The 17,215-nt window shown below is 39.7% G+C and overlaps 1 protein-coding gene across 2 annotated transcripts in view; it reads right to left on the reverse strand.

Moving 5' to 3' along the window:
- The window catches only part of cab39 (calcium binding protein 39), an 81,069-nt gene that overhangs the window by 50,754 nt on the left and 13,100 nt on the right, over positions 1-17,215 (reverse strand). Inside the window, exon 2 of one of the 2 annotated variants that reach the window (XM_078563643.1) lies at positions 2,524-2,664. In XM_078563643.1, coding sequence (XP_078419769.1) covers positions 2,524-2,637 — 114 coding nt within the window. In that variant the 5' untranslated portion in view covers positions 2,638-2,664. Of the gene's footprint in view, positions 1-2,509; positions 2,665-17,215 lie in introns of those variants that run through there. The other variant, XM_078563644.1, reaches the window with a different exon arrangement.

Raw genomic sequence — 17,215 nt, forward strand, 5'->3', positions numbered from 1 at the left:
AGACTGAATGGGTCATATGGCCAACTCGTGCTCCTACTTCTTACGTTACGGTTCTGTCATAACCCAAACTAGGCATCGGTGGGTATGTTATTTGTGAATAAATGCCATTCGATAGCAGTGTCACAATATCTTCCAATTATTAGCAAAGTGATGGGAGTAGGCCAATGGGGGAAGTAACTGGCCGGATTGAATTTGACCTGCTTTTTGGGGATAGAACATACCTGGGCAACTTTCCAGTGTCAGGTTGATGTCAGTGTTATAACTGTACTGGAATGTGTTGGCTTGGGGCGTGGCTACATCTGGAGCACAAGTCTTCAGTGTTACAGCGAGGTCATTGTCAATGCTCACTGCCTTTTCTGTAAACAGTGAGCTGGGTTATTTCTTTATATCGCTTGGGAGTGAATCAAATTGGCTGAAGACTGGTTTCCATGATAAACAGAGCCTCAGGAGCATACAGAGGTACATTATCTACTCAACACTTCAGGCTGAAGATGGTTGCAAACACTTCAGCCTTGACCTGTGCACTCATGCTTGTCTCCATCGCTGTTGAAAACGGAGCCTCCTTCTCACATTAGTTTTTTTTTAATTGTCTCTCGCCCTTTACAATTAGATGTAGCAAGTCTACAAGGGCTTTGATCTGTTTGGAGCTGTTGGTTGACAGATCACAGTCAATAGTATGCTGCTTTCACAGTTTATCATGCATGTAGTCCTGTCTTGTAGCTTCAGCAGGCAGGAATCTCATTTTCAGGTATGAATGGTACTTCTCCCAGCAAGCTCTTCTACATTCCTCCTTGAATCAGGGTTGGTCCCCTGGTTTGATTGGCACCACATCCAAAAACATTCACTCCCTCTGCCACTGACACAAAGAAGCAGCAGTGTGTACAATCTACAAGATGCACTGCAGGAATTCACCAAGGCTCTTTCAACAGCACCTTCCAAACCCATGGCCACTACCATCTAGAAGGACAAAGGCAGCAGGCACATGGGAACACCAGCACCTGGAAGCTCCCCTTCAAGTCACTCACCATCCTGACTTGGAAATATATCGCCATTCCTTCACTGTCGCTGGGTCAAAATCCTGGAACTCCTTCCTAACAGTACTATGGGTGTACCTACACCACATGGGCTGCAGTGGTTCAAGAAGGCAGCTCACCACCATCTTCTCAAGGGCAGCTAGTGATGGGCAATAAATGCTGGCCCAGCCAGCAAAGCCCACATCCCGTGAATGAATAAGAAAAAAACAAGGATCGTGTCCTTACAGTGACAACTTTGTCTCCTCAAGGACAGTGCAGTGGTCACTACTACCAATACTGCTATAGATAAATGCAACTGTAACAAGCAGACTGGTGAGGATAAGGTCAAGTTGGTTTATCAGTGTTGATTTTCTTGCATAGCAAGTCCAGTCTGATCACTATATCCTTCAGGGCTTGGTCAGTAGTGGTGCCACCGAGCCACTCTGGGTGATGGACAATGAAGTTTCCCACCAAGAACACACTCTTGTTACCCACAGTGTGTCTTCAAAGTGTGTTCAACATAGAGAAGTACTGGTCCATCAGCTGAGCAGGGCAGTAGATGGTAAAATGCAGGAGGTTTCGTGTCCATGTTTAACTTGATGCCATGATACTTTTAGGCTCTGAAGTCAATGTTGAGGACTTTCAGGGCCACTCCTTCATGGCTTCATACCACTTTGTCTCTGGTGGGACATAACCTTAGAATCATACCCAAGTCAGATTGTTTCTCAAATAGTTTGTGGGATAGCTTGCCCAATTTTGGCACAAATTCAGAGGACTTTGCAGGGTCGAATTGGCTAGAATTGCCATCCAAATGGTCGAATCAGATGCCCAAGTCAATGCAAGGCTGCATGTTTGCGTTTATTCTTTGTGCACCTTTTTTGTAATGGTTTGGTATAACTGAGTGGCTTGCAAGTTAAGGATCAACCAAATTGCTCTTGTTCTGGAATCACATATAGGCCAGACGAGTAAGGATGTCAGGTTTGTTTCTCTAAAGAGCATTAGTGAATTAGTTGAGTTTTTAACGTTAATTAACTGGCCCGCATTAATCCAGGCCTCTTGGTTACTAGCTTGCTGATTGCACTATGTATAACTACTGTAATGATTAGAAAATTGCAAGTTCCTTAACTGTACAACATGTAATGCAATTGCTCAGTCATAACCTTCATATTTTGCTCCAGGTCAACATAAAATAGACCAGTCTGGAGGTCAGTTATGAGTATTAGAGAAATGAATACAAGTAACTGGACTGAATTTTAGGCGAAATAAACTGCATAGGTAATAAAGTATTAAATTGTGCAACTGTTTTGTTGCTTTTAATATCAAATAGCCTTTACAACTTTAAGAAGTTTCTATCTTAAAAGTTCAACAGTAAGTTATTTACATTTGCAGGTAAGGGAGAAAATGCTATGATTGAAATAAGCAGACAAAAGTTACTGAAATTCTCGCTCTGTATTTGATCAAAAGAGAAAGAGAGATTATGAAGTGATGTCACATACTTATGACACTGTACCTTTTCTGCCTTTTTGTCAGAGATATCTTGTTTTTCTAATACTGCCATGCTCTCCTTCAGATTTTTCACAATGTCTGCTGGAGACTTATGGGACTTGCCAAATGGAAATGGCATTGTTGCCAAGTGACAGGACTATTTCACCTGTAAATGTCAAAACAAAATTCATTTTAGAAAATTTGATGAATACATTTCAATACCATATAAACACTACACGTTAAGATTTTTCAGGAACTTTTAAAACTTTCTTTACTTTTAAAGTATGAATTATTCAACCATTTAATTCAATTCAATTCATGCAGAGGTAATTATTTGAAAGGGAGAGTGGAAATGTACCTTTTGCAAATGAATTTTGGATACCTACTGATTCCAGATCAGCAAGGTATATGGACAAACTGATCTGAACCAATTTGATGATCAGTAAACTAAAGCATTCCTTAGTGGTTTAGCCATAAATATTTAATGCTCCTCAGTCACTTTCCAGAGATCCCAGAGCCAAGCTTAAGGTGACAATTAGTCTACACCATCAATGTTTAGCTGTTAATCTGGCCTGTCTCTTTAAGGACAAAGCTCAGATACTCTCTGTGGAACGGGTCGAAAGCTTCTTTATTTTGGGAACTGCATGGTCTTACTCCTTACCATAACAATCTGGCTAGGCCATAAAAAAGTAAATAACCATTTCTTTCCCAAGCTTGCTCAGGTTGTTTGGTTGCAATTGGTTAATATTTCACACAAATTGTGACATCTGAAGTGTGGCAGACAATCAAAATTTTCACATCTTTAAAAACACTCGCACAGAATTAGTCGCACCATTTGTAACATTGAAATTAATGTAGGGTGGAAGTGTTCAAATGTCTAGCTGACATAGTGGAAACAAGTAGGATTAAACTAGTATTGTCAGCCACATACAGTTAATTGGGAATAAAGATGTGGCCAATTGCAATTTTGATTAGTGAATAAAAATGAATAATAGACACAGTCATTGCACATATGACCTCATTGCTCATATTCACACATATGCAGGTACAGCCATTTTTGTGCATTTCTTGGTAAAATGGTTAAGACAAAAAACAGAGTGCACCAGTACTTTTTGATTGTTGAGTGCTCTACTTCCTTGGTTACTGAATGATGATCAATGTTTGTTAAATACATACCTTAAGTATCTTACCTATATTGTCTTAAGGGTAAGGCATTTTCAACAAAAATGAGTTAATCTGGCTAAAGGAGTGTCACCACAAATATATCTGCGGCTAGTCAGTACTTTCTATTGGACAACACTCAATTACACTTAAATTTACAGACCTAAAAGTATTCATGGCTCAAACTCAACTGGCACGGTACTTCAAGCAAGGTAATTTGCTTTAGTGCCTCCAAGTTAGGGTAATGTAAAAATGGGTTCCCATTCTTGCTTATTGAGACACACTTGTTGGAAAATGTATATACATGGCCATCAGATGAGGACAGGATCTGATTGGCTGCGATGCCCGAACAAACAAATAGTTTATTGGTCATGTTCAAATATTAAGAATGTCATAATTTGAGAATGTTACCCATGATTGCCAGAAATTCTATTCCTCTAAATCACCACTGTTTTCAAGGAAGAAAGGTAGACATTCGGGAACACATATCTCACGACTGTTTAATTTCTAGTTCACATTCAGGTTGACAACTGGATTGTGGCTAATACGTTCATAGCATTAACTATAAATAAGTTCAGTTGAATTTTGGGAGGAAGAAGTAAGAGAGATAAAACATACAAAACTAATGATTTTTGGTTATAGGAAGTTATTCCATGGTCAAATGGCATTAAAATCCACGGAATTTAACCAAAATCTACAATTAAAAGTATTACAGCAGCAAATCTTCGCCTCACAACACAACAGAAGTTTTCAACAACAAAACCAGCAAATCACTCAAAGCTCCACCATCCACATCCTGAATGGTCGTAAGCCCTACTTATCTATCACAGTCGATTCTGACCTATTTTGTGACTGTATCTCCTAACAAGTCAAATTTAAAATTCTCACATCTTCCACCCCCTCTGACCACCTCCCATTCTGGCTATTTACTCACTCCCAACTTCCCTCTGCTCCATTTTCAATAGCAAAGCCTCAGTCTTCAGAACTTACTGCACACACCTCATCTCTCTTACTCCTTCCCCAACTACAGTTAGCTTAAAACAAATTTCTTAAGCTAAACTTTCAAAAGCTGCCTTTTCTGTGAAGCGCTTTAAGCATTGTTTTATGTTAAAAATGCAATAAAAAATTCAAGTTATGATTAAGGATGTGCAGTGCAACCAAGCAGCATGGGTAACAGGTTCTAATTCAAAAGTGACAAGGATTAGAAATCATCGAAACTTTAGGGCAGGAGGCAGCCATTTGGCCCATCGTGCCCATTCTTTTACACAACAAAGCAAGTCATATCAATGTACTGCTAAAGAAAAAGGGACATGTTGAAGCTTTTCGTTTTACACTCATCAGAGCACTTTGCAAGAATACCAGTATAAATGAAGTGTCCTGATGAGTGCAAGACGAAAGCTTCAACGTGTTTCTTTTTTCAGCAATACTCAAATTCTGTACTCCAAATGACTTCATTTCAATCTATAGATTTGAGATATGAGCTTCCCAGAGAGCACTGTAGCCCAGTGCTAGTGAACTGTTGCTATAATCCTTAGGCACTCAACCAGATCATCTCCAAAATGTTAGCTGAAATTCAGCTGGACTGGTTGGATATTTAGTTTTCAAGGGGTCCCCTGCGTTGAAGCTGTCCGGAGCAAATCGAAACAAATGAAGCAAATTTCAGTTTTTCTGAGAGAATCTCAAGGAGGACGCTGATAATGTGTATTACTTACTTGGACAAGGAGATACAACAGAAGTTATGTGACACAAAGGCTTTCCCCACCCAAGAAAATAGATCTCTTTAAAGGGTTACTGTCCAGTATCTTCTATCCTGAAACAGCAATTTATTAAGTTATTTTGGGGGCAGGAGAGGAGTTAGAATTGAGAAACTATAACTCAATACTACAGCTGTAAACAGGATGGAACACAAGGAAAATCAAGTAGTGGGTGGTCTGGTGATATCAAGCTTGAATTTTAAAAATCTTCCAGTAGTAAAAGGAAGGACCAAGGAAGGTATGGTTTCACAACAGAAAGTTGCACACCAAGAGCTGCTCTTCAGAGTTAAATGTGAAGAAGCCAGTCTGGTTCAACACCCAGTCTCCAATTAGCCATAACTTCTTCCAGTTAAATATTGGGAATATTGAAGCTACCAACTTTTCCCATCTGCATGAACTTCTGTTCCGTTGCCACCTTCTACATTCGGTATAGAGTTGCAAGAGGGTAACAAATGCTCATCGTGGACTCATCATTCAGGTTCCTGACCAAAATAATAGTGCTGAATATCCATTAAAAACTTTGTAAACTTCAACAAATTCACCAGCATCAGATTTTGATTTCCAAAAAGATCCAACTTGAAATGCTCAATCCAGATTCAAGTGACTAACTATCCTTTCCAAAGATTTTCTTTCTGACTCCTACCCCAGAAATGGAATAAACTCATACCATCGAAGTAAAACTTATTACCAAGGTAAAAAGGTTAAGCAATTAGGATGTGAGACCCACTTCAAAACCCGATATTTAAGAAAAATTACCTCTTGATGAACGCAGTGATGTTTCAGAAGAAGGTATTTTGGATGAGTACTCTTTACAAGAAAAAAAAGCTTGCATGTAGCATTCAGAACAAAATAAATGAATGAACGGCACAAATAGAGGATAATGGGTATGATCTTATAGCCATTACGGAGATGTGGTTACAGGGAGATCAAAGCTGGAAACTAAATATTCAGGGGTATGTGACTTTTCGAAAAGACAGGCAGGAAGGAAAGGGTGGTGGGGTAGCTTTATTAGTACGGGATGGAATAAGTACGATAGCAAGAAAGGATCTTAGATTGGAAGATGTATAATCCATATGGTTGAAGGTAAGAAATAACAAGGGGAAGGCGACAATGGTAGTCTATAGGCCCTCCCCTAACAGTAGCTATACTGTAGGACAGCAAATAAACCAGGAGATAATGAGGGCATGTAAAAAAAGGCAGTACATTAATCATTGGTGACTTCAATCTTCATGTAGGTGGGGAAAATCAAATTGGCAGAGGTAGGCACAAGCAAGAATTCACAGAGTGTATTCAGGACTGTTCCCTAGAACAATATGTTGTGGATCCAACCAGGGATCAGGCAATTTTGGATCTGGTAATATGTAATGAGGCAGGTTTAATAAATGATCTCAGAGTAAAAGATCCGCTAGGAAACAGTGATCATAACATGGCAGAATTTAGCATTCAGTTTGAAAGTGAGAAACTTGGGTCAGAAACAACTGTGCTAAACTTAAATAAGGGTAAATACAAAGGATTGAGGGCAGAGTTGGCTTGAGTGGACTGGGAAAGGAGTTTAGCAGAAAGGACGGTTGATGAACAATGGCAGATGTTTAAGAAAATAGTTCATGCCTCACAACAAAGGTGTATCCCAGTGAGAAAGGAGGATTCCAGGAAGGGGATAAACCAACCATGGCTAACCAAGGAAGTTAAAGATAGTATCAAATTGAAAGAAAAAACATTCGGCATGGCAAAGATCAGTGGTAAGCCAGAGGTTTGGGAAAGTTTTAAAAACCAACAAAAGATGATCAAAAAAATTTTAAAAGGAGGGAGAAAATAAACTGAGGGTAAACTAGCAAGTAATATAAAAACGGACAGTAAGAGCCTCTTTAAACATATAAAAAGGAAGAGAGAGGCCAAAGTAAACATAGGCCCCTTAGAGAATGAGACTGGCAAAATAATTATGGGAAACCAGGAAATGCAGAATAAATACTTTGCAATAGTCTTCACGGTAAAAGATACTAATAGCATTCCAAAAATACTAAATAATCAAGGGGCAAAGGAGGGGGGGAAATAAATACAATAACTATCACCAGAGAAAAAGTACTAGGCATACTAATGGGGCTAAAGGCCGATAAGTCCCCTGGGCCTGATGGGTTGCATCCTAGGATATTAAAGGAAATAGCTACACAAGTAGCGGTAGTAATCTTCCAAGAATCCTTATATTTTGGAAAAGTCCCAGACGATTAGAAAACTGCCAATGTAACACTCTTATTCAAAAAGGAGACAGACAAAAAATGGGTAACTATAGGCCAGTTAGCTTAACATCTGTCATTGGGAAAATGTTAGAGTCTATTATAAAGGATGTAATAGCAGAGCATTTAGAAATGCATAATACAATCAAGCAGAGTCAGCATGACTTCATGAAGAGAAAATCATGCCTGACAAATTTATTAGAATTCTTTTAGGAGGCAACAAGCAGGATAGAAATAGGGGAACCAGTAGATGCAATATATTTGGATTTCCAAAAGGTGCTCGATAAGATACCGCACATAAGGCTACTTAATAAGATAAGAGCCCATGGCATTGGGGGTAGTAAATTAACATGGATAGAGGATTGGCTAACTAATAGAAGGTAGAGAGTTGGATTAAGGGGGGCATTTTCAGGATGGGAACCTGTAACTAGTGTGGCAACCTGTAACTAGTGGAGTGCCACAGGGATCAGTGCTGGGGACACAATTATTTACAATATATATTAATGACTTAGATGAGGGAAATGAATGTACTACCAAGTTTGCGGGTGACACAAAAATAGCTGGGAAGGCAAGTGGTGAGGGTGACACAAAGAGCCTACAGAGGGATATAGACAGGTTAAGTGAGTGGGCAAAAACTTGGCAGTTTTTGGAATATAGAAAATGGAATATAATGTGGGAAAATGTGGGGTTATGCGTTTTGGGAGGAAGAATAGAGGAGCTGTATAATATTTACATGGAGATACTCTGCAGAAAGCTACAGCACAGAGGGATTTGGGAGTCCTCATGTATGAATCACAAAAAGCTAGCATACAAGTTCAGCAGGTAATAGGTAGGGCAAATGGAATGTTGGCCTTTATTTCAAAAGGATTGGAATATAAAAATAGGGAAGTCTTGCTAAAACTATACAAGGCACTAGTTAGACCACAACTAGAATACTGTGAACAGTTTTGGTCCCCTTTTCTAAGGAAAGATATACTGGCATTGGAGGCAGTCCAGAGAAGGTTCACTGGGTTGATCCCAGGTATGGAGAGATTTTACGAAGAGAGGTTGAGTAGGTTGGGCTTGTACTCATTGGAGTACAATGTTATTGAAACATATAAGATTCTTAGGGGGCTTGACAGGGTAGGTGCTGAGAGGTTGTTTCCCCTTGTGGGAGCGCCTAGGACCAGAAGGTATAATCTCAGAGTAAGGGGTCACCCATTTAAGACAGAGGTGAGGAGGAATTTCTTCTCTCAGAGGGTAATGAATCTGTGGAATTCTTTACTGCAGAGGGCTGTAGAGGCTGGGTCATTAAGTATATCCAAGGCTAAGATAGATTTTTAATCAGTAAGGGAATGAAGGGTTATGGGGAAAAGGCAGGAAAGGGGAGTTGAGGATTATCAGATCAGCATTGAATGGCGGAGCAGACTCGATGGGCCAAATGGCCTAATTCTGCTCCTACGTCTTATGGTCTTTAATTCCTATTTCTTGATAGGTGATTACTGGTGGTCCCTCCACAACCTGAAAGATGATTGTTTTTAAAATCTGGCATCGTTCTATAATTCCAAGTAGTGTCCATACAAAACCAATGTACATATACAAAAGAAATGAAGAATGCTTTGAGATACAACTGTTTGATCAACCATATACAATCCAGGTACGTTGGGCAGTTCAGAAAACAATGTTGAAATCACAGAAACTAAAAGCTTACCAGAAAACCAAAAGCATGTCTGGTCATATCAGATACAATATTCAGACAATTAACTAACTATATAAAGTATCTCCTACACATAACAGTGACTACATTTCAAAACTACTTAATTGGCTGTAAAGCACTTTCGAACGGCATAGGGTTCTAAAAAGTGCTATGTAAATATAAGTCTTCCTTTCTCCTGTAATAAACCGATGGTTTATAACAACTTATATTTGCATAATTTTTTTAACAAAGTACCCAAAGTTATTGGCTATTAGAGAAAAGAGACAATAAACAGTGGAGGGAAATTTGGGAGACTTAATGTGGGGCAATTTGAGAAAATTGCAAGTTTGTGGAAGAATAAATTTTAAAGTTATGCAAGGAAGATTGCAGCAGTTATGTCTAGAGGCAGTGAAATCTAAAGGTAGATATGTAAGCAAGCTAGGTGTAAACGTTCTCAAGAAAAAATAAAATGCTTGGGCAGAGCAGGAGATAACAATTCACCCTCTATTTTAACATTAGGCAAGGGAAAATAATTACCATTTCAAAACTGTACAAAACAAAATACAGAGATCATCTTATTTACACTCACTACCCAGCACACTCAATCTGAGCTTCCCTGTGCAAAATTTTCACATACAAAGGTTGTCCAACTCGAATGTGAACAAAGAGCTTTGACCACGGTGGAACCTGTAGTTAAGGAACTAAATAAATAAATATATTGAAAAACTTTACTCTGTTAAGTTATAATTATGTATGCATATCAGACTACATTGGCCTTTGAATAGTTATGCTTCCTGCCTCTGCATCAATCTGCTACTTTAATTAAATTTAGTGAGTGAGTCAGTATTACAATTTAGTGAAAAAAATGGAATTGTAATTCTGAATATGAAGAGAACTTACAAAACCCCAGCAATCGACAAAATGATTCATAGAACTTCAGTTAACTGTACCAAAGTCATGCGACGGTTAAGAATGCAAATGTTATTTCACTTGTTTCAAGACCCAATTACTTTTTGTCCAAATTAAGCAAAAACCAACATGATGTTAGCATAAAATTAATGCCCGTTTTATGCAGTCATCCAGCAGCAAGTGTTGCTCTAACCTTTAGTTTGAAGAACATGATGTCAAGACAAATATCTTTAACTTCACACAATCTTATAAAAATTTAAAGGTTAGTCAATATTTCGGCATCAAAGATGCTTGGAAGGGGGCTACTAACAACCAAAAATTTTTGCCTGATACTTAGCCATTGATCTTTTTTCTTTTAAAAAAATACTTAAATCCTCCTCCCGAGCAGCATTCCTAGCTTCACCGTGACCACTTTAACTGGCAAAGGGTATATGTAACTGTGGATAGAATTAAATGCTGGTCAATATTCCCTCCATATTGTGGGAAACAACCATCCTTTGCTGGGTTTCCAGCATTTTCTTGCTGCAGAACTAGTCAAGTATGAATACAAAAATGGGCTGATCTATGTGCTAAGTTATTTTGATGGAAACAAATAAATGAATCTACTAAATACAAGTTTAACAAAGCTGGTCTTAGCAAAAATCGCTGAGCCCTGACAGGAGCAATGAAGATCCCAATAAAATGAAAATTATTTTTCGACAGTATTATTGAAACATTTAGTCAACATCTTCCAGCTCCTGCTCAATGTATTTTCATTTGAAACTATGGATTAACAAAGCTTCTAGTGGTAATGTGTGTGTGGAGCCGGAAGATGTAAGTAGGGTTCTAAATGATATACACTTTGTGTCGGTGTTCACAAGTGAGAGGGACAACATGGGTATGGAAATCAGGCAGAAGAAATGTGATATAATTAAAGAAATTAGCATAGAAAAGGAGGAGGTTCTAAGTGGTCTGGCAGGCTTAAAAGTAGACAAATCTCCAGGCCCGGATGAAATGTATCCCAGGCTGTTGGGTGAGGCAAGGGAGGAGATAGCAGAGGCGCTGGCAATAATTTTCAATATCTCTCTGGCCACAGGAGAGGTGCCAGAGGACTAGAGGACAGCCAATGTGATACCGTTATTCAAGAAGGGAGGAGGGGATAAACCAGGAAACTACAGGCCAGTCAGTCTAACCTCAGTGGTGGGGAAACTATTGGGAGCAATTCTGAGGGACAGAATTAATCTACACTTGGAGAGGCAGGGATTAATCAAGGGCAGTCAGTATGGTTTTGTTAAGGGGAGGTCATGTCTGACCAATTTGATTGAATTTTTCGAAGAGGTGACCAGGTGTGTAGATGAGGGCAATGCATTTGACGTAGTCCACTTGAACTTCTGCAAGGCTTTTGATAAGGTCCCGCATGGGAGACTGATAACGAAGGTAAGAGCCCATGGGATCCAAGGCAATTTGGCAAATTGGATCTAGAATCAGCTGAGTGGCAGGAAGCAGAGGGTGATGGTCGAGAGGTGTTTTTGTGACTGGATGTCTGTGTCCAGTGGGGTTCCACAGGGATCGGTGTTGGGTCCCTTGCTGTTTGTGATATATGTATAAACGATTTAGATTTGAATGTAGGAGGGCTGAGCAGTAAGTTCGCGGATGACACGAAAATTGGTGGGGTGGTAAATAGTGAGGAGGATAGTCTTAGATTACAGGAGGATATAGGCAGGCTGGTCAGATGGGCTGATCAGTGGCACATGGAATTTAATCCATATAAGTGTGAGGTGGTGCACTTGGGCAGGACAAACAAGGCATTGGATTACACGATAAATGGTAGGACCCTGGGAAGTACCAAGGATCAGAGGGACCTTGGTGTGCATGTCCACCGGTCCCTTAAGGTAGCGGGACAGGTAGGTAAGATGGCTAAGAAGGCAAATGGGATACTTGCCTTTATTAGCCGAGGCACAGAATATAAGAGCAGTGGGTTATGCTGGAACTGTATAAAATGCTGATTAGGCCACAGTTAGAGTATTGCGTACAGTTCTGGAATCCACATCATAGGAAGGATGTGATTGCACCAGGAGATTTACCAGGATGTTGCCTGGGCTGGAGAATTTTAGTTATGAGGAGAGATTGGATAGACAGAAGTTATTTTCCCTGGAGCAGAGGAGATTAAGGGGGGGGACATGATTGAGGTATATAAAATTATGAGGGGCATAGACAGCGTAGACAGGAAGGAACTTTTCCCCTTGGTAGAGGAATCAATATCCAGGGGGCATACATTTAAGGTAAGGGGCACGAGGTTTAGAGGGGATGTGAGGAAGAATTTTTTCACCCAGAGGGTGGTGAGAATCTGGAACTCACTGCCAGAAAGGGTGACAGAGGCAGAAATCCTCATAACATTTAAGAAGTATTTGGGTGTGCACTTGCGATACCATGGCATACAAGGCTACGGGCCTAGCACTGGAAAATGGGATTAGAATAGTTAGGTACTTGTTTGACTGGCGCTGACTCGATGGGCCGAAGGGCCTTGTTCTGTGCTGTAGACCTCTATGACTATCATTGCCTGAAGAACCTTCAGAGTTATGGAAATTGGATTCACTACAACCCAGCACTGAACAGTAAATAAGCACACAACCCTAAGTTTCACAACTGGACCTCAGTTACAGTAACCTTTATGTTAAAATTCTGCAGTGAGGAAGTGGAAAGTAAAAAGCAGTTTTGGGAAATGAACCTCAATGCCCCCATCAAGTGTTAGCAGGTTAAGAATAGCAGAGTTGGGTGTAGAGTGAACACAAGAAATATCAGGCCCGTCAAACCTGCTCCACCATTCAATACTACCATGGCTGACCTTGGGCTTCAACTTCACTTCTCTGCCCGATTCTCATACCCCTGGATTCTCTGAGACACCAAAAATCTGTCTGTCTATTCTAGCCTTAAATGTATTCAATGGCGGAACATCCACAACCCTCTGGGAAAGCGAATTCCAAAGATTCACAACACTGAGCGAAGTAATTACCCCTCATCTCAGACCTAAATGATTGGCCCCTTATTCCGAGACTGTACTCCCGGATTTTAGATTCCCCGACTAGTGGAAACACTCTCTCAGCATCTACTCTGTCAAGCCCCTTCAGGATCTCATACATTTTAATGAAATTTCCTCACATTCTTCTAAACTCCAGAAAAAATAGACCCAATTTTCTCAGCCTCTCATTATAGGACAACCCCCTCATCCCAGGGGCCAATTTGGCCAACTTTCACTGTACTGCCTCCAATGCAAGTATATCTTTTCTTAAACATGGAGACCAAAACTGCACACAGTGCTCCAGATGTGCTCCCATCAAAACCTTGTACAACTCTAGCAAGACTTGTTTATTCCTGTACTCCAATCCCATTACAATAAAGTTCCCTCTATACTGCCCCAACAATATCTTTGACTCCAATCAGAATACACTAAGCTAGATAAACATGGAATCTCCTATATGGTCATCCTCCAGTCTCTCAGATTCCAAATTTAGTGCGAAATTAGGAGCAGCAGTGAACGTGGCCAGCAAGCAACAGGCAGAGACTGGCCTAATTCATTTCACATAGGTCACTTACAACAAACAGCAAAAGGGGATTTCCATTGAGCTGCAGATCAAGTCCACAGTGGAAAGGTGGGTGGTGCAATGCAAGTACCTCTACAGGTAGTGTACCTGCCTGAATTCATGCCTTCCAACTGTGTCAGCTGTAACTCTAAAGTGCTAAAATGTCCCATGATACTTCACAGAAGTGTTATCAAACAAAATATGACACTGAGCCACATAAGGGCCTTTTAGGGCATATGACCAAAAGTTTGATCAAACAGGTAGCTTTTAAGGAGATTTTAGTGGAGGAAAGCGAGGTATAGAGGTGAAAAGGTTAAAGGAAGGAATTTGAGTTTAGGATCTTGGTAGCAGAAGGCAATACCACCAATGATGCAGCGATTAAAATCAAGGATGTTCAAGAAACCAAAACTGGAGGAGTGCCAAGTTTTCAGATGGTTGTAGAGCTGGATGAAGCCACTGAGATAGGGAGAGGCAAAGCCACACAGGGATTTGAAAGCATGCATAAGAATTTTAAAATTGAACTGTTGCTGAACCTGGAGCCACTGGTCAATGCACATTGGGTTAATGAATGAACAGGACTTGTTACGAGATTGGATACGGCCAGCAGAGTTTCCGATGAACTCAAGTTTAGATAGGGTGGGAAGTTGGGAAGTCAGCCAGGAGACCATCGGAATAATCAAATTTAGAGGTAACAGAGTAACTGACAGGGTTTGAGTAGATGAGCTGAGGTAGGTGCAGAGATGGGTGACATTAAGAGGTTTGAATAGGCAGACATAGTGATGGAGTGGATACCTGGTTAGAAATACAACACCAAGTTTACAAACAGTCTGTTTCAGTCTCAAACAGTAGGGAGAGAGATGGAGTTGGTGGCCAGGGAATGGAGTTTGTGGCAAGGACCAAAAGCAATGACTTCGACCTTTTCAATATTTAGTTGGAAATTTCTGCTCTTCCAGCACCGGATGTCAAGTAAGCAGCATGAAAAATCAGAGACAACAGAAAGCTAGATGGCAGGTGCTTTTGTTCCACAAGAAAGCCAGTCAGCTGGCACTTCACCTTTTGATTAACAAGTGGCAATCTTGAATCCCTATGAGACCTCAGCTTAAGAAACTGGTTCTCACTTGACAGCATGCCCTGGAGTATCTCAAGCAGAAGAGGTTGTTCAATTGTTCCATGCCCAGGCAGCATTTGGATAATTAAAAAGTTTTTGGATTATTGATGGATATGTAAAACGCTGTTGGATGGGATTAGTCTTAGCACAATTGGTTGTTATTTTGTGAACACAGAAGTTGCAAGTTAATGATGATCTAGCAGAAACTGATGAGTTTTCTTTGCTGTTTCTCTTCTCACTTTTGTAAAATCTAATTCATAGATTATATTCCAAGCCACATCATATGACAGTGATTATTCTTCATTTAACACTAGGACGATATGAGAGTATTCATTTCATTCTCATAAGCAAAACTAGGGTTATGAGGGTTGTGTATTCAACCTCGGACAACAACTAATTTCCAGAGAAGGTGCATATAAAATTCAAGCTTTGGTTTATGTAGAGCAAAAACTCATTTAAAGGAGTAACATAGAATAGAATCTTACGGCACAGAAGGAGGTCATTCGTCCCTGTGTCCATGCTGGCTGTTTGAAGGAGCTATCCAATTAGTCCTACTCCTCTACTCTTTCTGCAGAGCCCTGAAAAATTATCCTTTTCAACTAAACAACCAACAGGGAAGGAATTAACTTTAAAAATAGAGGGGAAAAATAATGCACAAACACCAGATCACCTTTAAATGTTATTTTTTCAGTGATGCGGATATGTTCGGGGGAAATTTACTGCCCGGATTTTGCATCAACAATAAGTGTCCCATTCACCTTTACATTGAACATAATCACTTATGTTCCATAATCAGTCCAAAATCTTCAGCAGTAGTTTGACAATATTGTTCCATATGGGGAGCTGTATAATCACTTTAAAATAAGTTTGGTTCAACAGAAACCAAACAACAGAACCAGAAACTTGGATGTTCAATCAGTCCAAACTTAGGCTACAATTACTAACAACTATATTCGTAGACTCGAAGCTTGGAGCAAACTTTGCCATGGACCTACATCAATCTTTGGGATCCACTATGGATGCTACTGAAATAGTTTTAGTATGAAACATGTAACTTTAATCTTCTGCGTCAGCCTAGAGAATGTGCCCTCGCAGAAATAATGCAGACTTTGTAACTTTTGGAAAAACATTTACTTCTGTGGCAAAACAGAACCAGAAAAGTATTCCAAACTGTTCAGAGTTTTTCCTCAGTTTCCTGTTTGTCACGTTAATCCCTTAAAGTTCTGTTGCTATGTCTACTTTCCGGCTTTGAGTCAATAAACAGTCCAACGTTTTTTTCTAAAACACCTGGAACTGAACCTCCTGATGTCGACAACACATTTATCTATAACTTCAATAGTAACCCTCATAAATCAGTTAAAAATTAAATGGTATACACTATCTCTTCGTATTTTGTTCCAATCTCTGCTCTTTAGTGCCCCCACATATTGCACTATGTGGTCAAGAGAGCAAATTATCTGGTCCTAGATCATCACCGTCACAATGAAATCTTCTGTTAGGTTATACATAGCAACAAATAGAAGGTACTTGTTCTGTGTCTTCAGAACATCCTCACTGCCAATTCATAAGAATACATCTACCCATCTCTGAGCTGCATCTGAAACAAAGAATAAAAATATCTAGCATTGTAGTGAGAAGCAACCATGTGCACATTGCGCAAGGAAAAGGATTGACTTGGGTGTTATACCCACACAGTGAATTCTCATTGCTTAAGTTCACAAATGAATAGCACCTAGCGTTATGACACAGCAGTTGGTAAAGGCCGAATTTTCCCAGCAGGAAACTTGAACAACTGTCATAACCTACATTTTCAATTGGTAGATGCAGCTCTGACTTCAGGAATAAAACCGCCATGCCTCGAGGTTTATTTATATAAAACTAAATTAAACATTTATTTAACAAATTAAACATATACACAGGTCTACAAATTACTACCATAACAACTTTTAAACAAATCTCCAAATTAATCACTCCCAGGTAAATCTTCACTAAGGTAACAATAACCCATAGACTTTAAACAGACACCAGGCAAAGCACATTTGACCTTATGACTCCAAAATATGGTTCCTTGCAAGTTGGTTCCTTTGCAAACACAGTTGTAGGCTTACAAGCTGGTTAGATCTGGAATGCCTCTGTTACACACATAAACTCCTTTCTATTTATACCTAGCTTCCCCTTTGAATGTAAATTTTCCATTGTATTACTAGGTTTTTAATTTTACCTCTCCTAACAGTAATCTTTTCATTCCACCAATTTTATTAGTAATATAAACACATTGGTTGATGTCTCCCAGCTAGGTGCAAGGTTTTACTCGTTCTT

Source organism: Cetorhinus maximus, chromosome 19, assembly GCF_964194155.1.
Source record: "Cetorhinus maximus chromosome 19, sCetMax3.hap1.1, whole genome shotgun sequence".
In the NCBI taxonomy this organism is placed as follows: Eukaryota; Metazoa; Chordata; class Chondrichthyes; order Lamniformes; family Cetorhinidae; genus Cetorhinus; species Cetorhinus maximus.